This window comes from Gigantopelta aegis, chromosome 15 (genome assembly GCF_016097555.1).
Source record: "Gigantopelta aegis isolate Gae_Host chromosome 15, Gae_host_genome, whole genome shotgun sequence".
NCBI classification, from domain to species: Eukaryota; Metazoa; Mollusca; class Gastropoda; order Neomphalida; family Peltospiridae; genus Gigantopelta; species Gigantopelta aegis.
Window position 1 is genome coordinate 19,883,097 of NC_054713.1, and position 26,503 is coordinate 19,909,599.

The window sequence follows — 26,503 nt, forward strand, 5'->3', positions numbered from 1 at the left end:
AGAATGGTATTATTTTAGAGCTATTCCCCCACCTCATTTCCAAGTAATATCTGCATTTTTGCTTTATTTATCCAGCTAATTTGTTCTATTCTATTCACAAGATTCCATTGTCTTGCATAATGATTCGGAATCTCAAAGCTGTTTAACATAGTATGTACTATAAAGACCAAATCTAAACATTTTCTGAACATGACAAAATTTGAATTGAATATTTTGTTGGTAATTGGAGACATCAGTCGGTATATCGGCAAGTTGGAAATATGCAAGCTTCAGTATTTTAGTTTTTACATACATGTATAGTGTGTGCATTTACAAATATATAAAAACTTGTGTGTGTGTTTTTTTCCAGGTGTATTGAGGGTTTCACAGGTAAAACATGTGAATCTATTTACTGTACATGCACTGATGGTCAATGCTTCAAAGTCGATGACTGTATCTGTGATTTGGATTTCTGTAGCACGTTTATTTGCAAGTAAGTATTCTACAATATATTATTTATATTTGTGAGAGTATATAAAGACTGTAGCTCAGTGGTAAAATGTTTGCTTGATGTGCTGTTGGTTTGGTATCGATCCCCGTGGGTGAGCTCATTGGGCTATTTTTTTTTCCAGCTAGTGCACCATGACTGGTATATCAATTTAAAGGCTGTGTTATGTGTTATCCTATCTGTGGGATGGTACATATAAAAGATCCCTTGCTACAAATGGAAAAATGTAGCAGGTTTCCTCTTTAAGACTATGTCAAAGTTGCCAAATGTTTGATATCCAGTAGCTGATGATTAATAAATCAATGTGTACTAGTTGTGTCGTTAAAGAAAACAAACTTTAACTTTTTATTTTAGTGACTACCCCACCTAAAAACCTAAATCAAGAGAATACCCATGTTAAGCGACCACAGTATGGTCACTTTTCTATAAGCAGATCATTTTACAAACTAACAAGAAGGTACTAGAAATAAGCAATCTTCATACATTCTTAAATATTAATTCTCACTGTTTTGATTAATGAAGTAAAATTTAAATTACCATGTGGGTTATTTGTCAGTCTGATTGCACGTGAAGTATTATTTGTGTATTCTCTTGCATTTATTTTTGGGTTCAAGCCATTAGTATTATGCTTCCCATTTATGTTAGACAAAGATCAAAATAGTGGCCTGTGAAAAGCAACAGGCAGTCCAGTTTTTAGATTTAGCAGGTGAATTTGAAATCCACCTGCTGAAACCACCATGCCAAAAGATGGATGTAGGTATGATTATCTCATCTGCCATTTAGCTTGTGATTCTTGTGCATAATTTCATTTCATAATACTCTAAATACATGTAGATCTCAGAGGTCCTACTTTTTAAAACTATTCTAAACATTTCTCACAACCCCGTCTTTATTTCCAGCATGCCATATTTGTTTTTAGCAGGACATTTTTTTGGTCTGATATTTAAAAAAAAAAAGTAATGGCAACCATATTTCACTTCCTATTTCAGTCCCTAGCTGGTATAGAGTTTACCCAGCTATAAAAACTAAATTTAACACCCACTAGTGCATCCACCTGTTACCAACTCCGGTCGGGCTCTCTTGCACCTGCCAGTGTAGGTGGTTCCTTCTCCCACCCTCCCCAACCCTTTCCTGTCCTTTTCTCTGAATGTGCACCAGCAGCAAGCTAAGGTTCCAGACCGGCCTCGGTAGTGTCGTGGTTAAGCCATCGGACATAAGGCTGGTAGGTACAGGGTTCACAGCCCGGTACCGGCTCCCACCCAGAGCGAGTTTTAATGACTCAATGGGTAGATAGATGTAAGACCACTACACCCTCTTCTCTCTCACTAACCACTAACTACTAACAACTAACCCACTGTCCTGGACAGACAGCCTAGATAGCTGAGGTGTGTGTCCAGGACAGCGTGCTTGAACCTTAATTAGATATAAGCACGAAAATAAATTGAAATGAAATGAAATGGTTCCAGAATGAGGCCAACTAAGTCAACATCACTTACATAGCTCACCATTTACTTTCGATGAACCATTCCAAATCATGTGTTAAAACTAATTCACGAAATTGTGCAGATATTTTGACTGGACCCAAACCTGCGGGACATTTTCAAAATTCAATAGCACCACAAATACTCCCGCCCACTACCGACTCCCCTCTCTACAGACAGATTATCAGTCTATACAAAGCAGATAACAGCTAGATTATAATTGTAGTTGTTTTTAATTTTTTTTAAAACTTAAATATAACTTTTGTTGAACAAAATAATTCATGCTGTACAGTGAACATTTTGTTCAGTATCATGTCACAATTTGCTACACAAGTTTCAGAAATAGCTATACAATTTTAAAACATTAAACAGTAGTTGTTAATTAATTTTCAGTTAATCAAGATTTTGAAAACAAAATGTTGGCTGCTATATTTTCAGTAGGCCGTGGTATGTGTTATCCTGACTCTGGGATGGTGCATATATAAGAGATCCCTTGCTACTAAAGAAAAAATGTAGCCGGTTTCCTGTCTTAGACTATATGTAAAAATTACCAAATGTTACCAATAGCCAATGATGAATAACAATGTGTTCTAGTGGTGTCATTAAACAAAAAGAAATTTTAACTTTTGTTTATATTGCACTATTTTTCAGACAGCATTGTGTGCATGGAACATGCACAAGTCCCAATGTTTGCACCTGTGAAGCAAGTTGGATTGGTGATGACTGCAACCGGTATCTGCTATCTGCGATAGCCTTTCCAGTGGGCCTCACTTTCTTAGCTATAGTCTGTCTGATCTTCATGATTCGATATCTTGCAAGAAAGTGAGTGACATGTATTTATTATCCACATGGTTCAACATCACTGAGTTAATAATAATCATACGAAGCACACATGTAATAACAAGTGTATAATGACGTAATTTGGGGAAGCGACGTCATAACTTGCCATTGCTTCCCCAGTTCTATTTGAAATATGACGTCATTTTGGAATCTCTTTCTAGTTGTGGTTAAAACATTTTGAGACAGCCTTGTTATTTATAAAAAAAACACACAATAATATGGATAATAAATAAATTATTACACGTGTGTGTGTGTGTCGTACTGATATTACGAAATGAGTGTCAGGATTTATGTATTACCCTCACTCTTACGTCCAGCTTATGTGGTTTCAATGGGGGTTTTTTTCTCTGACTTATTTACCAATAAATAAGGCAGGATTTAGTTCAGTTGATAGAACACTTGTCTGAGATATCTAGGTCATAGCAGGATAAAACCTCCATGGCAGACCCATTGGGTTTTCCCCACTACAGCAAATGCCCGTGACAGGTGTGTCAAAGGCCATAGTATGTGCTATCCTGTCCATGGGAAAGTGAATATGAAATATATATTGGGTGCTCAAAAAAAAACTGTACCTCTCTTTACTGATTAATAACTTGAAAAGTTTTTACATCTAATGACACATCATATTTGTGGTAAAAAAAAATTCAACTATGCTGGTTGAATGCCTTATTAGTAATAACTTAGCTCAGTCGTTTGAATGCTCGTTTGAGGTGCTTGTGTTGCAGGATTGAACCACCTCAGTGGATCCATTCAACTGATTTTTTTTTTTTTCGTTCCAACCAGTGCACCACAACTGGTCAACTGTCGTGGTATGTGCTTTCCTGTCTTTGGGAAAGTGCATTTAAGAGATCCCCTACTGCATTAGCAAAAATGAAGCAGCTTTTCTCTGATGACTACATGTCAGAATTACCAAAAGTTTTGACATCCAATAACCGATGACTAATAAATCAATGTGCTCTATTGGTATCGTTAAATAAAATAATTTTTACATTATTAGTAATGGTAGAGTGGTGTGCACTTAGGGTGGTGCATGTCTGGTGCACAGGTAGTCGGTGTTTATGCCAGAAAGAAATATTTGGGTATGGCGCTATGGAATTGAATGCAACCACAGTCAACGGGGGGTATGGGGGCCCTCCCCCACAAAGAAAATGGGTTACATTTAGGGTTAGGGTTAAGAAAGTCATACAGTAATGATAAGAATCATTAATTTTGTCAAAGTATTAACTTTAAAAAATAACAATTTGGGTATGGCGCCATACCCGTTTTACCCTCTGGCAGAAACCCTGGTAGTACCACAGTGTCTCACTGATGACATCTTCTAGTCAAATGTCATCTGTCAATGCAGGTAACCTGTCAGATTATGTTTTGACTTACATGTATTATTTACACTGGATTGTTTCTGAGAGTGCATAGTACTCCCAGCATTTTTCAAAATAGTGTTTATAGTGTTAATTTTAAACTGTTAATGCTTTTAAGTTTATCATCGAGTGATAGTTCAATACAGCGACGTTTAGCTGGAGTTTCCATGTTAAGAATGGATATGGCAGCTGGCTTAAAAATTATTTTTGATACTGCAAAGCCAACATTACTTTTGCCTACTCTTTATTATGCTAAAATTATGGTGACAAAGCTGTCATTGAAGCTTGTTTTAATACTTAAAAAAGGATGGAGAAGAAAACAAATATTGAAGGATTTGTTTTAGAAAACATTGCATGATTAGTTCTGTAAGCTATTTTATCCATAAGATAAAAGACTGGATTAACAGGAGACCAAGGTCAGTGTGTGAAGTGTGAATATGGGGGGGGGGGGGGGGGGGGGGGGGGGGGGGGACACATTGATAATTTTTTAATAAGTATTTAAAATAAGATACTGTAAACTTAAAGGTGCTACTGTATGTCAAAAGTTGCCATAATTAATAGCTGTTCCTGCCAAAAGTATTTATTAATGTTTGCTTTGAAACACAAAGTTTATACATGTACCTTCAGCTATACACCTATAAAACATTACAGTGAAATCTTAGTGAAAGTGTCACATGCATTAACTAGTGACGTCACTGTTTTATATGTACACATTCAACATACTAAGCTTACCCAGAATGTTTTGCGGTCAACTGACAAAAGAAACATAAATGGTGGCCATGCATGCTATTTTTAGCCACAAATTACTTGGGGGGAACCCCTCTTGTCATCCAGTGCAAAATTATTCTAGAGTTAATTATGGAAAAATTATGCGTGGGATCGATTAATTTTTAGATATGATTAATTTGTAAATATTTATTACAAATAAATGTGAAATTAAAACATTTTGTACTTGTAATTTCAACTTTAACAAGGACCTTTAATCAGCTTTCTGGCATTACATTTTTTGATATGCAATTTTGATTTTGTCACTATTTAAAAGGTATTTCAACTTGCTTACTTGACTTTTTTTTTTTTTTACCATAAATTGATCCTACAGTCCTCAGGTGACAAAACTGAATTTGAGAATATTTTTTTTTTATATATATATATAGATTCTGTTGGAATCGTCAAAAAATATGTAATCTAAGTATTTAAGATGATTGCATCTTATAAATTTGCAGCATCATGCAAAGCATTCCATATGTACTTAAGATGATTCCATAAGTTTTCAAATTGCTGCCATGATTCTGCCAGCAGCCTTTTGATGGTTTAATAAAAGGTCACCCAGATATGGAATTAAACAGACCTGGTGCTTATAAAACTTTTAGAGTCTAGACTTGAGAGTTAAGACTCTAATAGAGTCTGAGACTGTAACAGCATAACAACGCCATATAAATTGCATGCGTGTGACGTCATTTGAGATTGAGTCTGGACTCTTAAAAGTTTTATAAGCACAGGCCCAGATTGATTTATATCGGGAACTCTAGGGGACAAGTAGTGCTTAATTTAGCAGTACTCTCAAAATGCTTGTTTATTATTTAACAGAACTGCTAAAACGTTGGCGCGGTTTCATCTGGACTGCATATTTCCATGGAGTGAAGTAGCTGCTGTAAAACAGGGACTCAATTTTGTTTATGTTGCAAGAGATTTAGATGTAGATTTCACCGCACATGTTGTCAAATGGAGGGATAAAAAATGTTTTGTCAAGGTAATTTAAAAAGATTGATTTTCTGCTATTATGGCAAGACAGATGTGATCATAGAATTTAGTACATGAATTGAAATTCCTAATTTTTGCAGACATTTGTTATGCTTTTAGTACACAAAAGTTTACTTTTTTTTTACACATGTGCTAGTTTCTACAAAAACCAGAATTCCCTCCAAACTGAATACCCCTTAAAACCAGACTTTTTACTTGGTCCTGTGGGTGTCTGGTTTAGAGGGGTTTCATTGGATAAACATTTATTGTATTTTGGTACATTTTATTGAATAACTGAATCATACAATATATTTGTCTAACAGAGGGGGTGGGACGTAACCCAGTGGTAAAGCACTTGCTTGATGCACGGTTGGTTTGAAATCAATCCGCGTCGGTGATTGGGCTATTTCTCATTCTAGCTAGTGCACCACGACTGGTATATCAAAGGCCATGGTATGTGTTATCCTGTCTGTGGGATGGTGTATATAAAAGTATATGGAAGTAACTTGCTCACCATCCCTACATGCTGTACTCTAATAAAACTACCTGGTGTTGGAACGGGACAATTCCTCACCTGTGAGTGTTTAAATAAATTCATCTTTGATATCCAATAGCCAGTGATTAATTAATCAATGTACTTTATAGTGGTATTTTTAAACAAAACAAAATTTAACTTCATGTAAATTTAGCATGGATTTATCCAGACGTTCTGTGAGCCCAATTTCTATGCTAAAAATTCCCAATATATATTTTTAATTACGTCTGTTCCAATACATTAATTCAACAATGGTGTACTGCATCATTCAGTGGCCTGAAAAAATACCCCAAGTATGATTTACCTTCGCTAATTTTCCTAATCCCATCAGATATGGGACCTGGCAAAAAATCCTGGATAAATCCTTATTTAGTAAATGTTAACACATATTTCATGACTGAAAATAAATGTACCATTCAGGGCCAAATTTAACCTCAAATAAATTGGGAAGGAGGGAGGGGGGAGCATTTGAGGTTGTTCAAATGTACCGTATTTTCCTGTGTATTATGCACACTTTTTTTTCCAGAAAATACAGGTTAAAAATGGGGGTGCGCACTATACATAGCAATAGAAAAAATATCTTTTAAAAATGTCCAGCGATCACCCATGAAAAATCGCCGATCGGTAGTTTACGGTACTTTACAGGTTATTGACAGTGTTCATTACAACGAAATGCCAAAACCCTCTTAAAAATCGCTTTTCACTTGTGATGGTTGTAATGAATGCAAAATAAATCTACAAAAGTATCCATACCTCGCCAAAAAGTGCACAAAAATTACAAAACTGGACCGTAAATATTTTTAATTTCCATGAGATTTAATTCGGCCATTTCCGGCAAACCGGAAATATACCACACTATTATAAATTTAGAAATCTTTCGCATTCACGTTAGCCACGAGAACGAAATGTAATATGCTGTATTTTTGTTTTCATATATTTATTAGTCATTTACAGTGTATGGGGTATATAACTTTGTTTTGATTTATGCACGTGTGAGTCTGTGACATGTAAGTACGCAAGTACTAGCCTTTGTTTAATGTGACATGTAGGTCTATGTACTCAAATACCTAACTTGAGTTTTGTTTCTTGGTTTCTTGAATATACCGCTTCTTTCGCTTTTCTGAAGTTTTTGTTAATTTTGGTGACGGGGAAAGCGGTACATCTTGCATTCATTGTCGATTTTGTGGTTTAAAAAAACGGTGCGCATTATATTGTGGTTCATGGGTTTTTTCTTGGAATAAATGTTCAAAGTGGGGGGGTGCGCATAATACATGGGAAAATACGGTATGTACAGTAACTAGGGCATACAAGGTTGAAAGACACAAACCATTATTTTGATAAATTGATGGTATGGTTTGTCAACATGCAGTAAATATTTTACTATTAATATAGCTTTACAATGCACTTTTAAAATTTATTTATTTTTATTATATTTTTTTTTTTTTATGTTCATATGTTTATGCTAAAGGAGAAATGTCATAATTGCACCCGACTATGTTTGTTAAAATACTAGTAATTAAATGAAATCTGCTTAATATATCACTGACTCGAGTGGTCGATTATTTTATTGCAGATTTCTGTGTTTGCAAAATACATGAAATCAATAAGTGCTCTCATTGGAATCGGTGTATTTTTATTTTTGTAACCACACCGCATTCAGTGTAAACGAGTCGTCAGCCAAACAGAGTGCAACCATTTATTACCATAGTGGGCACTCATAACCAGGGAAATAAAAATAGTAGTAATTGGTAGTTTCATTTATTATCCTCTAAATGTATATATAAAATACATTCATCCAGTAATATTTGGGTGGGCGGGACATGGCCCAGTGGTAATGCGCTCACTTGATGCACGGTTGGTTTGGCATCGATCACCATCAGTGGGCCCATGGGCTATTTCTCATTCCAGCCAGTGCACCACGACTTGTATATCAAAGACTGTGGTATGTACTATCTTGTTTGTGGGATGATTAATATAAAAGATCCCTTCTGATAAAAAAAAAAAAAAAAACTGGGTTTCTTATCTAGACTATGTCAAAATTACCAAATGTTTGACATCCAATAGCCAATGATTAATAGATCAATGTGCTCTAGTGGTGTTGTTGAACACAACAAACATTAATCAGGGCTAGGTCTTCCACTTGCCAAACTCGCCAATTGCGAATTTTAGAAACAATTAGCAAATTTTATTTTAATTTGGCAAAAAAAATTCAAGTAATAATTGCTATTTTGTTGGAAAATAACTGGGTTTTGCATTTTTTTGAGATAATTTGGTGAAATGTTTTGCTCACCCAGAACTAGTTCTGATTAATCAGTAATATTTGGTGAGTTCCAAATGATGTAGCTCAAATCTATATGTAGCTGTTGATTTTGTGGTTTTTCAGAAGTTCAACGTTGCTTCCGTTGATCCCACCAATAACGACGTACTCAACGATCTTGTTCTCATGAGCACATTAAAACACAAGAACATCGTCACGTTTTATGGGTGCTGCCTGACCGAGCCCAACGTCTGCGTGCTGCTGGAGGTTTGTCCGAAGGTAAAGACGGTTTATCAACTGGATTCAGTTTCACTTTGTTATAGGTTACCTTCAGAATAAAGTGAAGTTAAAGCCAGACCAAACATGTTTTTTTGCCCAAGTTGTAGTCAAATATTAGGAGATGACATTACTTACGTTTTTATTTCCAGTCAAGACTACTTTAATTTTGTAAAAATTATTGAAAATCCTGCATTAAAATTGCTTTTAGGCTGAAAGGGAAACCAACTCAGAGTTATCACTTTAGAATACTAACATAGTACATACTAATTAGAAACGCGCTTTCTGAGGACGTATCACTTTGATATGTACCAAGATATTTTTAACCATATGAGTTATAAAGCAATTTCTTGAATAATGATACTTGATTTGTGTATAGTGAATGATCTAAAAACATTAAAATACATAACTTAGTATTTTGTAAGACAACTTGTGATTAATACATGAAAGCAAAAGTAGGAATAACAGTTTTTACTCGTTATTAGGAATATATACAATAAATAGAAAGAAAGATTTTTTTATTTAACGACGCACTATATTTACGGTTATATTGCGTCAGACATATGGTTAAGGACCACACAGATTTTGAGAGGAAATCTGCTGTCGCCACTACATGGACTACTCTTTCCGATTAGCAGCAAGGGATTTTTTATTTGCGCTTCCCACAGGCAGGATAGCACAAACAATGGCCTTTGTTGAACCAGTTATGGATCGCTGGTCGGTGCAAGTGGTTCACACCTACCCAATGAGCCTTGCGGAGCACTCGCTCAGGGTTTGGAGTCGGTATCTGGATTAAAAATCCCATGCCTCAACTGGGATCCGAACCCAATACCTACCAGCCTGTAGACTGATGGCCTAACCACAACGCCACCGAGGCCGGTACAATAAATAGAGATTGTGTGTTGTACTGATTTTACAAAATGAGAGTCAGGATTCTTGTATTGCCCAAGCGAGAGTAAAGGTAATACATGAATCCTGACACGAGTTTCGTAAAATTTGTATGAATAATGTCAAAATATTTCAAACATAACTAGAAGAATATAATGAAATGACATCATTTCTAACATTTTGGTAAGTGATGTTGTATAACACTGGGGAAGCCACTCCATGTTATGACATCGCTTCGAATATTAACTTCATTGATTGGTCACATTTATTACGTACTTGTTATTACATGTGTGCTTCATATGGTTTTTATTAACTTACCTATTGATTGATTGATTGAAAACATATTTTATTCTACAAAGAACAAAAGAATCAGGTACAAGTTTAACAACTTACAAGGCCTTTTCTATATGTGTGGCTGCACGACAAAAGGTGCCGGATGTCGCGCATTGTAATATCGCGTAACAGCCAATTATAATAAAATACATGAAACAAATATTTTTTTCGTTTTTAGCACAAACAGTTTTTAAAACAACTTAACTTTCATACTAATACATAGTTTTTCCAAAAATAAAACAATAAAACATGTTATTTGGTGATTGTGTACAACCTGTCAAATTCTAATTGTCTTTAATTACGCAAGAATTAATCACTTATTTGGCTGAGTTTATTATAAATCTTGGACTTTTCAACGCCAAGTATTGCATACCACTGGAAAGGTCGTGAACTCTACTTTCTAAATATAGCAAGTGCGCAGATGTATTTGTCACGTAGGAGTAATGCGCATTGAGACAATTTCCGTGGCAAAATTCAACAATTACTTTTTCCCAAACTACAAAATAAGAAAAACGTGCGATCATCTGTTCAATTTATGAAGTAAAAATGCATTTGAAGTAGTACTAAGACTGTGTATGTTGTAATGCGAGACGTGAAACGTATTTAAATCGAGCTAAATTGAGACGAACATGTAAAAAAAACAAGTGCCTGCTCGATTCACGATATCAATTGAAAAAATGGCGGCGCCCGTGAGACCAGCATGTGTAATGACAAAGGAATCTGAGGTGGCTCGCCAGTTGAATTCGCTGTTAAACATCAATGCCAGTATGAGAAACATTGCTTCTGACGATGTGTTACAAGACATTATTATGGACTACTTTGTAAGTAGAAATCTGAGTGAGTCAGAACCGGATTTCGAATCAAACGACAGTGAAGGCGAAATGGAGGCACCATCATTGGAGACTACACAAGATGAAAGTGAGTATTTTTAATATTTCGATATCTGATTACATCTGTTTTCATTATTATGCTATTAGATTTCGTCATTTGATTTCAGAAATGCAGTCACAGAGGTAGATGCAGGATTGGGTAGGTTTTTTTTTTACCCCTACCCCCCCCCCCCCCACCCCCCCCCCCACCCCCACCCCACCCATACCCCCAATGTATAAATTATTATAATATTTTTTTTAATGTTTGATATAGTGGCTATTTCCTGTGCCTGTTTTTGGGGTTGGGGTGGCCAGATGGCAGTTTTACTTTCCATTTAGGGGCAATACTTATAATGTGAAATATTCATTTTGAAATCAAATTTATGCAGAAGCTTTGCCCAATTTTTAATATGCTTTAAAAACTTAGAATTATTTATGGCATGTGCATGATTCAGGCTAGAGATGTAACTAGAAAACAATATTTAAAATGTTATTAGGTAGGTGTGATATTTGTTTAGAAATCCAATTTTGGCTGGAACTATGCCCAATTTGTTTTTGATTTTTAAACACTACGCGGGAGCTATGCTAAAAAAAAGTTCATGTTTAAACACTGCGGGAGCTATGCTCATTTTTTTTCTTTTTTAAACACTACACGGGAGCTATGCTCATTTTTGTTAATTTTTAAACACTTCGCGGGAGTTATGCTCGGTTTGTTTTTTTTAAACACTATGCGGGGGCTATGCTGATTTTTTTTCTGATTTTAAAACTACGCGGGAGCTATGCAAATTGTTTTTCCTTTTTAAACACCATGTGGAGACTGCTCATTTAAAATTTTTTTTAAACATTACGAGGCAGCTATTCTTTTTTTTCTTTCTTTTTAAACACTACGCGGGAGCTATCCTAATATTTGTTTTCTTTTTTAAACACTATGCAGGAACTGCTCATTAAAAAAAAGAAGTTTAAACACTATGGAGCAGCTATGCTCTTTTTTTTCCCCTTCTTAAACACTACGCAGGAGCTATGCTCATTTTTTAAAATCATTTTTAAACACCAGGTGGGAGCTATGCTCATTTTGTTTCCATTTTTAAACACCTGGGATTATTTATGGAGGATAGTATTGAGCAAGATGTAACTACACTTGTTTTCATTGATGTTATTAGGTAGGTGCAATATTTGTTTAGAAATTCATTTTACGCGGGAGCTATGCACATTTTTTATTGTTTTGTTTTTTAAACACTTGTCTTCCATAACAAAATGCATTGGTTCGATATTTGTAAATCCAGTAACGTGCGAGTTAAGCTTGTTTTATTTTTTTATTTTTTATTTATTAGCTTATTATTGTTTTTTCCAGGTGGAGCTGAAAGTGAAGATGCTTTTCAGCAATGTACAATTGAAAATCTTGTTGATGGGATGGGTCTGCAGCTCAATCCGGAACTACAAGAGGAAAAAGAATTCCAATGCAGTTGCAAGTATTACGACGGCCAACCGTGTAGCATTCAGTTTACAGTTGATGAACTGCAGAATGTTCGGCTTAGCTTCATGGAGTTGACACGTGAGGAACTAGATGTTGCGATTCTAGCTAAACTTTCATGTGGAATGCATCTTAGTGCATCAACCTCAAGATCGCGGAAAAAGGTGCAAACTGAACGTAAGGCTCACCGAACAGATTTTTATTTCATGGCCACCGTATTTGCAGAGAGATACATTTAAATACCTTCACAACATCGGGCAGAAAAAGCTAAACAACCTGATGAAGCACTACAAGGAAAACGGTATCCAGCCACGAGCCCATAAAATTCAAAGTCAGTACCTCGTCATGCACTGAAGTTGGACGAAATCAAGAGCTGTGTGGTGGATTTTGAATTTGAACTATGCAGAGATAAACTGTATAATACTGCCTGTGGCCGTGCCCCTAGGCACTGGAGAACCGATTTGAAGCTTCTGCCCTCCAACTGCAGCAAGCGTACAGTGTACGATAAGTACTGTGCTGCAGTCGAACTGACTGGTATGCGAAAAGTTGCATTACGTACATTTCAACATCTGTGGGCAAAAGCTTGTTCCATTTTGTTTCAACAATGCGTCCCCTGCCACTGACCTATGTTGGTTCTGCCAAAAAAACTTATATAAAATCACGCGATCAGTGAACTTGCCTGATGAAGAGAAAAGTAGTGCAATAAGAGAGGCAGAAGACCATCTTTGAGAGCCAGCATGAGCGTAACCTATATGTTGGAATCACCAAGCAAGTATTAGTCAATCTCCTACCTGGCAGTGTACTTGGCCCTCATCCCATTTGTTCGTACAATGGCTTGATGCACTACAGTTTTGACTTTGCACAGCAGGTCACTACCCCAGTAACCCGTTGCAACCTGGACCTATTTTCTTTAAGACCCCAAGAAAAATGTGCACTCTTTGGTGTCTGCTGTGAAGCTTTTCCAAAACAAATTAACTATCTTATTGACGAAAGTGTACAAACCGGCAAAGGTGCTAATTGCGTGATCTCGCTACTCCATCACTTCTTCGAACACTATGGCCTTGGAGAAACAGATGTGCATCTGCATGCAGATAACTGTGCAGGACAAAATAAAAATTTGGTGATGATGTGGTATTTGCTTTGGCGAGTCTTGACTGGTAGGCACAGATCGGTGAAAATCTCTTTCCTGCTGACTGGCCACACAAAGTTCAGCTGTGACTGGTGTTTTGGTTTAGTGAAAAGGCTCTTCAGGAAGACAGAGGTGAACTGCCTGGCCGAAATTTCCGAAGTTGTTAATGCTTCATCAAATGTTAACATAGCACAGTTGTGTGGACATGAAAGTGGTGAAGTGATTGTCGATACATTTGACTGGACACATTATCTTGGTACTTACTTCAGGAAACTTGTTGGCATAAAGAAGTACCATCACTTAACATTCCATGATAATAAAGTGACAGTTATGGAATTTGCAGATAGTGAGGCAAAGGAAATTGACTTATTCAAAGGTGAAATTCCTCCTGGTAGCATGCCAAACAAGATTAAGCCAAAAGGGTTGGATGCCAAGCGTCGCTGGTATCTGTATGATGAAATTCGTCAGTTTGCATCTGAGGAAAGTCGGGATACTATAGCCCCGCTTCCCCCAAGTTCCCAAACCTGGTCGTGGTACAGCTGCTGACGGTATTGGAAGTAACTCCAGTGAGGATGATGTTCCCCCTCCCCCGAAACGTGGACGTGGCAGGAGCAGAGCTCTTAATCGAGGTGGTCGTCAGGCTCGAGGCACTGGCCGTGGTACAACTGCCGACGGTGTCGGAAGTGACTCCAGTGAGGATGATGTTCCCCCTCCCCCGAAACGTGGACGTGGCAGGAGCAGAGCTCTTAATCGAGGTGGTCGTCAGGCTCGAGGCACTGGCCGTGGTACAACCTCATAATATGAGAACTTATTTATGTTCAAAGCTGGAGAACTATCAATTTAAATGTATATTTGACTAAATATCCCTGTCTTGTCATAGTATTCATAGTGATGGTGGATATTATTGTGCTCATTTCTATTTACTGAAATCGAGGTGGTCATCGGGCTCATACTGTATACATGTTCAAAGCTGGAGAACTATTGACTTATGTTTGACTAAATATTCCTGTCTAGTCATAGCATTCATATTTGGTGTGAGTACTGATAGTTTCTCATTTTATTGATGGTGGATAGTGCTTTTTTTTTCTCTTTTTTTTTTTTAATTATTATTATTTATTTTTTTAAAAGGGGGGGGGGGGGGGGGGGGGGGGGAATGTATAATGGAGGTTCAACATGAAATTCTTGTCAATGGCATATACTGTTAAAACAAATATTACATGGTTACAGAGTACAGAATAACTTGGTTGGCATATATTATTCTTATTAATGAAGATTTCAAGCAATAATGAATCAGGTTTTTTGTGTAAAACTTCGGACTTCATTTTCGCAAAGATGGTCCTTTGGAAAAAATCATAATTGTCTGTACAAAAAGTTCAATATTTCGGAAAGTTTGCATCCGATTTTCATAATTAAAACAGAAGTTTGCTCTGTAGAATGTGCTTTATCTTATTCCTTCAAAAACACCTCTTTTTTTTTTTTGACCATGTGGCACCTTATGTCATGCAGCCACACATATACATGTGTATATACAATATACATGGCGACTTATATTACATAGTTGTAAATTTAAACTACATTGAAATAGTCAAGGATAAATTCAGTTATGTTGAACCGTGTGGATAATAATAGGGTTAAACTGTATAATTCATAGTTATTAATAATTTTATTACAAATTTAACTTTTAACCCCCCCCCCCCCCCCCAAAAAAAAATGTTTTGCCCAATATAATTATATGTGTGTGTGTGTGTGTGTGTGTGTGTGTGTATGTGTATATATATATATATATATACACACAGTCAGACCTCGTTACTACGACATTTACACCATCTGACCACAAATTGTCGGGAACAAATGTACACCAATGTTATTCTGTTCATTACACTGGACTTGACATCTTCTGACACCGACAGAGCAAATTAGGAACAAACGTGCATCCGACATCGGAAAACAATTCTTTACAACGACATTACATAATCAGAGATGCCATAGCACATTGGCAGTATACACAGCCCCCAGCCATTTGGCATGTTTGATCTTGTTGCGAGCCGACAGTGTCACATGATGTCCCGAGTTACCAATGTCAGCTAAATCTGTAGACGTGTATTGCTTTTGAAAATAAGCCTTTAGTCATTCAATTAAAGGATTAACTTTGAACAATGAAGTCTACTAGTTTTATGACATTTTATAATCGAAGAAGGTACCAATCGTAGATGTCTGAAGATTAAAATGACAGTGAATGCGCCTTGATTAATAATAATATATTTAATAATGGTCTGTGGTTGGTACCCGTCATGGACCTATTGAGCTATTTCTCATTCCAGCCAGTTCACCACAACTGGTATACCTAATGCAATCCTGTCTGTGGGATGGTGCATATAAAAGAAGGTTGTCAAAATTACAAACGTTTTCACAACCAATAGCCGGTGGTGTTAAACCGAAACACAGTGTTCGAGATTAACAGTATCCCGGTATCCCGGGGATACCAGAATGTAATTTTGGATACCAGACTTCAATAACCCAGTATCCCACTGGGATACCATATAATGTTGGGTTTTTTAATCCTGCGTTTTTATTTTTCGCTGAAACAGTGAAAGTCATCATTTACTGGTGAAGTTGAGTAGCAATATTTTCAAGCTCGCACCCAGTCTAATGCTACACTGGAGCAATAGCAACATAGCAATAGACTGGGAACGAGAACAATGTCGTCCAATTTTGTTATGATGTAATATATGAATTTCATTTAAGTGGGATACTAAATTCTCAGGTGGGATACCAGATTTTGAAATGTTAGTATCCAAGTGGGATACTACCCAAATTTTTTAATCTCAAACACTGGAAACATGTTTGTATCACGGCAATTTCGATAGAACAACAATTTCAATATAACGACAAAGTTACCTTGGGATGAATGTGGTCTGACTGTGTGTGTGTGTGTGCGTGTGCATGCGTGTGTGTGTTGTGTGTGTGCCTGTGTGTGTGTGTGGCTGTGTGTGTGGCTGTGTGTGTGTGTGTGTGTGTGTGTGTGTAAATATATATTTCACAGTATATGCTCATAATGTTAAAAAGAACCACCCTAAAACAACATGTTTAAATAAAAATAAATGATTTGGGTTTTTTTTTTCTCTTTTTTTTAAAGTTATTGGGCTACCAATTTTTAGTGAGGGCTACTAGATTTTATAACCTGGTAGCACGGTGGGCTATCACTGAAAAAACTTAAGGCCAAGGCCTGGCTTTACCACTGGGCTACGTCTCGCCCGAGTGGAGAGGAGACAGATGAAGAAGTTATGGAAAATTATAATTCCACTGGCCTGTTACAGCCAATAAAATGTGATACAACAGCCAGCGAGGTCCACTACAGTTTAGTCCATACCATATGCCTAAGATAATTGGTAAAACAAATGGGGTTAACATTACAGAGTGTGACTTGAAATTACACCACTACAGCTGCAGATCCAAATCCAAAAGGGTTGGAATATTAACAACCTACCGTAGTGAGAAGAAATCTGGCCAAAACAAATATAAATTCTGTCAGTGCTAAGAAATGTTCTGCTGTTTAAAGGTTATAAATATATTTTATAATGAAAAAACACTGTACATAATAGGTGAGATCATTCATTATCTGTGGTTTCGTATTCCACTAGTATTTAAAATGTTGGGTATTCGTTTAGGATGAATTTGTGAGATGGTCCCTACATAACTTCAGTCGCTGTTTTAAGTTTAGCTGGGGTAATAATTTATTATCTTTGAAAATCCCATGCCACTTATATTTTAGAAAGATTATAATTTATCTATGTCTTAACTATCAGGCACAATTTTAAAACATTAACCAATAAACAATTTTCAATTGACTGGAAATATCACTAATCAAGATTTTGAAAACAAAATGTTCCCGGGTTCATTGCCCATCTGACTAATCTATCTTAAGTTTGTTTCAGTTGCTCTAAAACTGTTTTCTTCATATTGATAATTAAATTTCAGTTACATTCATTACAATTTAACATGTTCCCATTGTAGCTACGTGAGTTTGTTCATTTCTCGATGAACTTATAAATAACACTGAATGGCATATCTTTATATTGGTAGTTTGTCTTACTCTGAGCCTTATTGTTGAAAAAACAAAAAATAATTCTAAATAAAATACAAACTTTTAATGTTATTATTAGTATGTATGTTTGAAATTTAATTATAAATATTGTCTGTTATTTCTTTTATGTTCATCTGGGTAGGAACAAAAACAAATCATCCGCAAAATTCTGTGAGAACTACTTTGCCGATTTGCAGTTTGCGGATGATTTTTTTTTTTTTTTTTTTTCATACCCCGATGAATGTAAATCTAATAAAAGATAATATATATATATATCTTAGGGAAGCTTAGATGACCTGCTGGCCAATGATGCTGTGAAGCTGGACTTTGATTTTCGCTTTTCCATTCTGAAAGATATTTGTCGGGGGATGATGTGCCTTCATGAGTCTGAAATTGAATCACATGGACGTCTCAAGTCAAGCAACTGTCTTATTGATAACAGGTGGACGTGTAAAATATCGGGTAAAGCTTGTTCCGGAATTGATAACATGGAAGGTGCAGGAGGCAGTCATGTATATATACCCACAAAATTAAATTTTATTTAAACCAAGTATGTGTAGTTAAAGTTGTTTCAACACAACTGGAGCACATTGATTAATTAATCATCTGCTATTGGATGTCAAACATTTGGTAATTCTGACTCGTAGTTATCAGAGGAAATCCGCTAAAAAAAATTCTAATGCAGCAAGGAATCTTTTATATGTATTTTCCCACAGACACAAATTGAAGCACATACCACGGCCTTTGTCCCATTGTGGTGCACTGGTTGGATCGAGAAAACCCCCAATCAGCTGAATGTATCCACCGAAGTGGTTCGATCTTGCGACCCAAGCACCTCAAGCAAGCACTCAACCGACTGAACTAAATTCCGCCCCTTGAACTTAGAGAGAAAACCTACATTTTTCCATTTGTACCAAAGGATCTTTAATATGCATCATCCCACAGACAGGGTAGCACATACCATGACCTTTGATATATTAATCGTGGTGCACTGGCTGGATCAAGAAATAGCCCAGTGGGCGGGCCCACCGACATGGATCAATCCTAGACCGACTGCATCACGCAAGTGCTTTACCACTGGGCTACGTCCCACCCCAGAATGGGTAGAGAAAACATTGCTGTGGATTATAAGGTATAAAATAATGATTATGGTGCCTTGCGCGTCCCACATTATCAGTTCTAAAAGTTTGTTTACCGGCCTCGGTGGCGCAGTGGTTAAGCCACCGGACTACAGGCTGATAGGTACAGGGTTCGGATTCCAGTCGAGGCATGGGAGTTTTAATCCAGATACCGACTCCAAACCCTGAGTGAGTGCTCCGCAAGGCTCAATGGGTAGGTGTAAACCACTTGCACCGACCAGTGATCCATAAACTGGTTCAACAAAGGCCATGGTTTGTGCTATCCTGCCTGTGGGAAGCACAAATAAATAAAAGATCCCTTGCTGCCTATCGTAAAAGAGTAGCCTATGTGGCGACAGCAGGTTTCCTCTATAAAAAAAAGGTGTCAGGATGACCATATGTTTGACGTCCAATAGCCGATGATAGATAAAAAATCAATGTGCTCTAGTGCCGTCATTAAATAAAACAAAACTTTACTTAAAAGTTTGTTTTGTTGAACGATACCACTAGAGCATATTGATTTATTAATCATCGTCTATTGAATGTTTGGTATTTTGACATGTAGTCTTGGAGAGGAAACCTGCTACATTTTTTTCATTAGTAGCAAGGAATCTTTTATATGCACCAGCCATGATGGCACATACCACAGCCTTTCATATACCAGTCGTGGTGCACTGCCTGGAATGATTATGAGTAGTGCTTAGCATACATGTATACGACTTTGTGTTGTAACTGGTTTCCTCTGATGACTCCGAGTCAGAATTACAATATGTTTGACATCCAATAGCTGATGATTAATAAATTGATGTGCTCTAACTTTTTGTGTTGTTTAGAATAGTCACAATCTGATTGATCTTACTGCTTTATCAGAACGCCAGGGTAGCCTTAGAAGTGGGGGAAATGGGTTTCTTCTTCTTAGGGATGTCAGAGCTACGTGGAAACGCGTAAATTCGCTTTTTTATTTCGTCTAAAAAAAACAACAACATAATCTTCAATACTGTTGACCATACAAGGTTCATTTGCATGTTTTCACGGTTTCAAGTTTACAATGTGTGCCTTATATTATAAGTTATAACCAGTTTAGATTTGTTAGTAATTTTTGGCAGTTCCAGGGGTTGCATTCATTCATTTCAACTTATTTTCGTACTTATATCTAATTAAGGTCCAAGCACGCTGTCTCACATACCTCAGCTGTCTGGGCTGTCTGTCCGGGACAGTGGGTTAGTTATTAGTTGGTTAGTGGTTAGTGAGAGAGAAGAGGGTGTATAGTTGCCTTACACCTACCCATTGAGCCCTTAAGAACTCGCTCTAGGTTGGAGCCGGTACCGGGCTGTGAACCCTGTACCTACCAGCCTGTAGTCCGATGGCTTAACCACTGCCCCACCAAGGCCAGTCAGGGGTTGTAAACAACAATTTTCCTTCAGGGGCCCTTGAGCGCCCCCTGGACCCCGGCCGCAGTAAGCATTTTTGTTCCAGCCCCTCTCACATCCCTGTCTCTTTCTGTCAGCTAAGTGTCCAGGGTAGGCCCTGAACTTAATGAATGGGAATAATGGAATTTAAAGGTGCAGACCCTAGTTTCAGCCCTGGAAAATCAACATTAAGTTTCAGGGCCCCGTTCCATGAAGCGATCTTAGCCCTAAGATTACCTGAGGCGCATAGCTACCCTATGCACTAAAGTTGATCTTAGGGCCCAGATGTCTGACATAATCACCTACATGTATGTCAATCAATTTGAGTCTGTCAGAAATGAAACTGCCTGTCAGCCAAATGTTAAAATGTTTTTACTATTGTCCTTTATTAATCATATACTATAACATATTATACCCTTAGAAATATTTTCATGATGTAGTGAAATCCATCTAATTATTACACCCATGGTCCAAATTGAGCCCAATTTATGTAAGAAGCATGGTTTCAACGGGTTTGAACTGGGGTAAAAGTCTTGTGTTGCGGGGGTGGGGTGAGGGGGAATAAAATTGTCAGTCGGTTCCATGTGATGTTATCATGGGGGAGGGGTGTGTAAAAATTATAAAAACATTTTAAAAAACGATATTTGCCAAATTGTGGGTTTTTTAAAAATAATTATTATTTATTCCATATGTTAATTATACACAATTTGTTTTTTTTTCACTGATGTGATAAAAACTTTTTTTTTCTTTCATGTTTTGATGCTTATCATTTCACGTTCATGATTCAAGATAAAAACATACAAAAGCCACTATGAGGGGTTTTTTAAAAACTATTTGGAAAATATCAGTTTAAAAAAAAAACAATTAAGGAGAAAAACATTTTATTAAAGTGATATTTGCCAAATAGTGTTTTATAAAACATTTATGGAATAAATAATAATAAAGGAATAAAAAATTATGAATTTTAACTCCCATATATGTATAAAAAGTTAAGAGTATTCATGCAGTACGTACTGTGTCCAGAAAATTAATAAAAGATGTCACCGTTTGAGCATTTGGCAGCCTGAGCATAGCCTTTTTAAGGATCCATGGACCGCCTTCCCAGGATATATATTTTGCAACCCCCTGGGGAGAGGGGGAAAAATTGCCTGGGTAAAATAAATGTACACATCACCACGGGGCCCGTTAAGTGCAGGGCCCGTAGCACGTGCTACAAGTGCTGCATGGTAGGATAAACCGGCTCTGAGCCTGAGCTGGCACGTATTTAGACTTAACAATTAATAACGTTGCTGCTGATTGGATGAATTTGACCTCGATCTACTGGCTTTAGAGATAACCAGTGTAACTATTCTGCTCACCACCACAACAAAAAAGGTTGAAACTTTTTTTAAATTTCAAGTCCTTTATAATTATTGGACACACTACATTGAACAGTTAACAGTAAATACATTTATATTAAGCACTTGCATGCTGCGTGATATGGTCAAATCGGTTACGTCATGACCTGTAGACCTTCAGAAATTAAAACCTACAAATTTCACGATTACAGAAAGTTTATTATACAGTTCTGAGTTGAGTATTGTAATTTTTGAGACCCTAAAGTTTGACTCTACAGTTATCTGACAAATGTTTTAGACTGATTTTTAGATACTTGATGTACAGCAAAGCGTTATATTGCAACAGTTGTAACTTGCGACCAGTCTAAACTAAATGCTCAGTATAGAGTCGAGTCAAAAGTTTTAAAGAAATGTGCACGGACCGCTGGGGGCAGCTAAACTATCTACTGCTATTTTATCTCTAAAGGAATAATCAATATATATTAGACATAATATTTTACAAATGTTGAAAATGGTTTTAACATAAACAGGAATCCAAAAGTGTCACAAAAGTTGAAAAATACTAACATCGCATAATGAGCTTTAAAAAACAAAAATTTGTAACGTCACTGTAGTATAGAAAGAAAGAAAGAAAGAAATGTTTTATTTAACGACGCACTCAACACATTTTATTTACGGTTATATGGCGTCAGACATATGGTTAAGGACCGCACAGATTCTAAGAGGAAACCCGCTGTCGCCACTACATGGGCTACTCTTCCGATTAGCAGCAAGGGATCTTTTATTTGCGCTTCCCACAGGCAGGATAGCACAAACCATGGCCTTTGTTGAACCAGTTATGGATCACTGGTCGGTGTAAGTGGTTTACACCTACCCACTGAGCCTTGCGGAGCACTCACTCAGGGTTTGGAGTCGGTATCTGGATTAAAAATCTGATGCCTCGACTGGGATCCGAACCCAGTACCTACCAGCCTGTAGACCGATGGCCTGCCACGACGCCACCGAGGCCGGTCCTGTAGTATAGAAGTACCATCGATAAAGTGAAAATAACTTCATGGCCACCACAAAATGAGAAAAGGAATCTAGAAGTGTATCTTCTTCTTTTTTTCAGTACTGGGACTGATATTTAGTCATTTTCCAGAATTGTTAACTTTAGCAAGCATTAAAGAATTGTTTTATAAAATGTTTTCTTTTGTATTTTATTTTAACTTTATATTTGAGCTAAAAATTATGTATTTAAAATATAATTTTCAATGTAACTTTGAGGTAACCAATCAGTTAACCTACAGGTTATGCAAATGTAATTCACGTAACCGAACAATTGGTTACCTAGGTAAAAAACCTTGTGAACCAACTCCCGGTTACCTCAGATTTCGAAATATTGTTCCCTGCAAAAGTGATTTTTTTTCTCTCTCTTTTTTCGAGTATTTGAATTACAGACTTTGGATGTCCATCATTGAGATACAATACTTCAAAGAAAGATTCTTCCATCATGATTCCAAAATATGAAAAAAAAGAATCCATCTTCAGTGCCCCAGAGCATCAAGAAAAACATTCCATCAACACCAACACCAATGAGAATGATCCACAAGAATCTAGAAAGTCACAAATCCCGGAAAGTCGTAGAAGGTCACTAGTCCCAGAAAGTCCTAGAATGCCACCAGTTCTGGAAAGTCCTAGGTCACTGGTCCCGGAAAGTCCTAGGTCATTATCACCGGAAAGTCGTATACGGTCACTAGTCCCGGAAAGTCCTAGGTCATTATCGCCGGAAAGTCCTAGAAGGTTATTACAACCAAGTCCTAGAAAGTCAATATCACAAGAAAGTTCTAGAAGGTCAATATCACAGGAAAGTGTTAGAAAGTCACAGGTCTCAGAACAGCATAAAAAGTCACTGGCCCAAGGAGAGTCTAGAAAGTCACTAGTTCCAAAAGAGTTTAGAAAGTCACTAGTCCCAGAACCTGAAATTAAAGAGAAACTGAGGCAAGCTTTTTATTGTACTTCTTGAAATTTAAAGGCATACTGTCACAGATTTACGGACCTTATTTCTCTAAAAATGGATAATAAATAAAAATTACATTAATTGTTGGAAACCAAATCTAGCTATTGCATCAACTTAACTGAACCATGATGGAGTGAAATCCAAGTCATCCCTTGGCAATTTTAGTTTTTGAATTATGGACCATTGCCAAAAGTCAATTATTTTTACAACATGTCATTAATAAATGGAGTATGGTGGTTATGAAGATGGTTGAATAAAGTACATTTAGGGACAAATCAATTATTTTTGTTCAGGTAATACTTTGTTAGACCATTAAATAGGTCAGTGGTCTGTGATAATATGCCTTTAAGGTGCTATTTCAAAGTTACATGATGGTGGCTTCCCACCCAATAAAAATTAAAATGACAAAACAACATTATATGGTATCCCGGTGGGATACTGGGTTCTTGAAGTCTGGTATCCAGAATTAGAATCTGCTATCCCCAGGATATCGGGATATCTACGACTAAGATGGTGGACACATTGACAACCTTTTCAAGTAAACAAAAATAGATAAAATATCACTTATCTTTAAAAATCCTCCTCAGTGTAAACATTGTCCGTGTACACTTGACTGTACCCCACATTTTAGTGGAGTATTATCATCTGAATTGGCAATGTAGAAATGTTTTGGAATCTTAAATTCCACCGAGAATTAATTTTAATGTTTGATTTCTATACAGAATTTTAAAATATACTTACCTTGATTTAATTATTGTATTATACTTTTCCTCTCAGCTGCTTACACTGTGGTTTTACATAATTAAATAAATCATATTTTCATATATTTATCATTTGTGACACTCAATAGCCGATGTGTATTTTTGTTATTAAACATTCATTCATTCACTTTTTGGCATTGCATTTTTTTACTTTTACGAATTTATATATGTTCTGTTTCAGCAAAAAGCTGTTTACAGCTGTGGCAAATAAAGTGATTGATTGATTGCTTTGTTCTTGCTTTTGTAGCGCGCTCTACTGGACAGCCCCAGAATTGCTAAGAAAGGCTGACGACAGTCTTGATAAAGTGCGAAAAGGGACCAAAGTAGGAGATGTTTACTCGTACGTACTTTATCATCATTTTGTTTTTTGTCTCACCTTCATGCAGTTGAAAGGTGAGATAATAGGTGCTGTAAACTGGATTAATATTGCGACATGTTTTTGTGGGGGGTTTTCTGCACACACACACAAATGTATGTTCACAGCATGTAAAGTTTGCACACACTTTTGGTATCTACAGTGCATTATATCTGCAAATAAAAATATGGTGTGCATTTAAATTGTGTTGGGATTGGGTGCAAAAATCCAAAATGTCTGTGTCTCTCTCTCTCTCTCTCTCTCTCTCTCTCTCTCTCTCTCTCTCTCTCTCTCTCTCCATTCCCCCTCCCAGCTGCCACACACACACACACACACACACACACACACACACACCGTATTATGATTACCTATGAAGGCCTGATGATGCTGTTTATTCCATAACATATAGGTCTCATTGTCAGGACCTTGCTTTATATCCTATGATTAGGAAATAAACAGTTAGTCTGGAGTTCTTGTTGGATCTGTTTCATCGACCATTTACAGGTATATGTTAATTTGGCTGTTGATCGCCAAGGTTTTATCCTCGTGATTTCTGCAGTTGAGCTACCTTGGCATCACCTAAACTTGGGAATCACAGAAACAGCATTTGGTAACATTTGAAAATAAGAAGATTTTTTAATTATTATCATTATTATTTTTTATTTTTAATATTTTTGTTCATAAAGTAATACAGTACAAAAGATTTTTTTTTACAGAAACACATCTAACAGTAATAAAATAAATATATAAATAATATCCTTATACAGTATTCACCAATACTAGCCCTGGCAATAAACAAACAAAAATAATGCTAAGGCTCAAAAAGAAACTTTTTTAAAGTGGACTCCCAGGGGATCAAGTAAAAAGTCTGACTTTACTGGGTATCCAGTTTACAGAGAAAAACATCCAGTGACCTCCCATCTTAGACGAAAGAACTGACCCACACTCAAACTTGTGCCCAAGAGAAGTATTCAAGACAACAGCTTGCTCTGAAGGTGTGCACATTAAATTATTTCCTGTCCAAAACATCCAGTTTTGAAATAATTCTGTATTAATTGAGGGTGTGGTTTTGAGGAGTTTGACTATGTATATTTACCGTTTCAGATTTTCAATGATTATGGTGGAAGTGTTAACCCGTGATGCACCATATGCAGCAGAAAGTTTGGTGCTGAGCTCAGAGCAAATCATCAATCTTTTGAAAAACAAGCCTGCTATTGAAAACTTGAAAGCTAAGAAGGTGTTTAACTTTATTAGCCCCCTACCGGCTCAACTGGAGGGGACTTTAGGTTTTATATCCCAGAGCTGCCAACTGCTACGCTTTGGGCATAGTTTGCTATGCTTAGTCGACGTTTGCTACACTCATGCCCAAATTGCTATGCTCAGTTGAAAAAAATCCAGTATGATATGCTAATGAAAACCAGTAATAAATTTTGCAACAGATAAACATAACTGGGTGATTAGTGTACATGGCCAAAGTTTCTACTCACAAATTATGTTTTATTTGCCAAGCGTATACGTTTCATCTTTATCACAAATTATAGGTCTACAGAGTACACTTGAAAAGCGGGTGATTTCTGGCAATTATACTAAAAATTGGACGTAGTCTTGGAATACAGTAACTAAAAACTGAATTCCTCATTTCTGTGGCTTTTTCTTTTTTTATATTATTCCAACATATAAAAGTATAATTTGCGGATTAAGAATCATTGTAAAACAGTTGCAGTAAGATGTATTCAATAACAGACATGTTTTACTGCAAGCCAACCCCAGTTTCGC

At 36.7% G+C, this 26,503-nt stretch overlaps 1 protein-coding gene across 1 annotated transcript in view; it reads left to right on the forward strand.

The window, feature by feature from the left end:
* Positions 1–26,503, forward strand: part of LOC121389705 — a 210,274-nt gene that overhangs the window by 160,584 nt on the left and 23,187 nt on the right. Inside the window, exons 60-67 of the mRNA XM_041521356.1 lie at positions 350–472; positions 2,620–2,790; positions 5,754–5,916; positions 8,825–8,977; positions 18,030–18,210; positions 23,052–23,592; positions 24,620–24,712; positions 25,832–25,964. Of these exons, the coding sequence (XP_041377290.1) occupies positions 350–472; positions 2,620–2,790; positions 5,754–5,916; positions 8,825–8,977; positions 18,030–18,210; positions 23,052–23,592; positions 24,620–24,712; positions 25,832–25,964 (1,558 nt within the window). The remainder of the gene's footprint in view (positions 1–349; positions 473–2,619; positions 2,791–5,753; positions 5,917–8,824; positions 8,978–18,029; positions 18,211–23,051; positions 23,593–24,619; positions 24,713–25,831; positions 25,965–26,503) is intronic.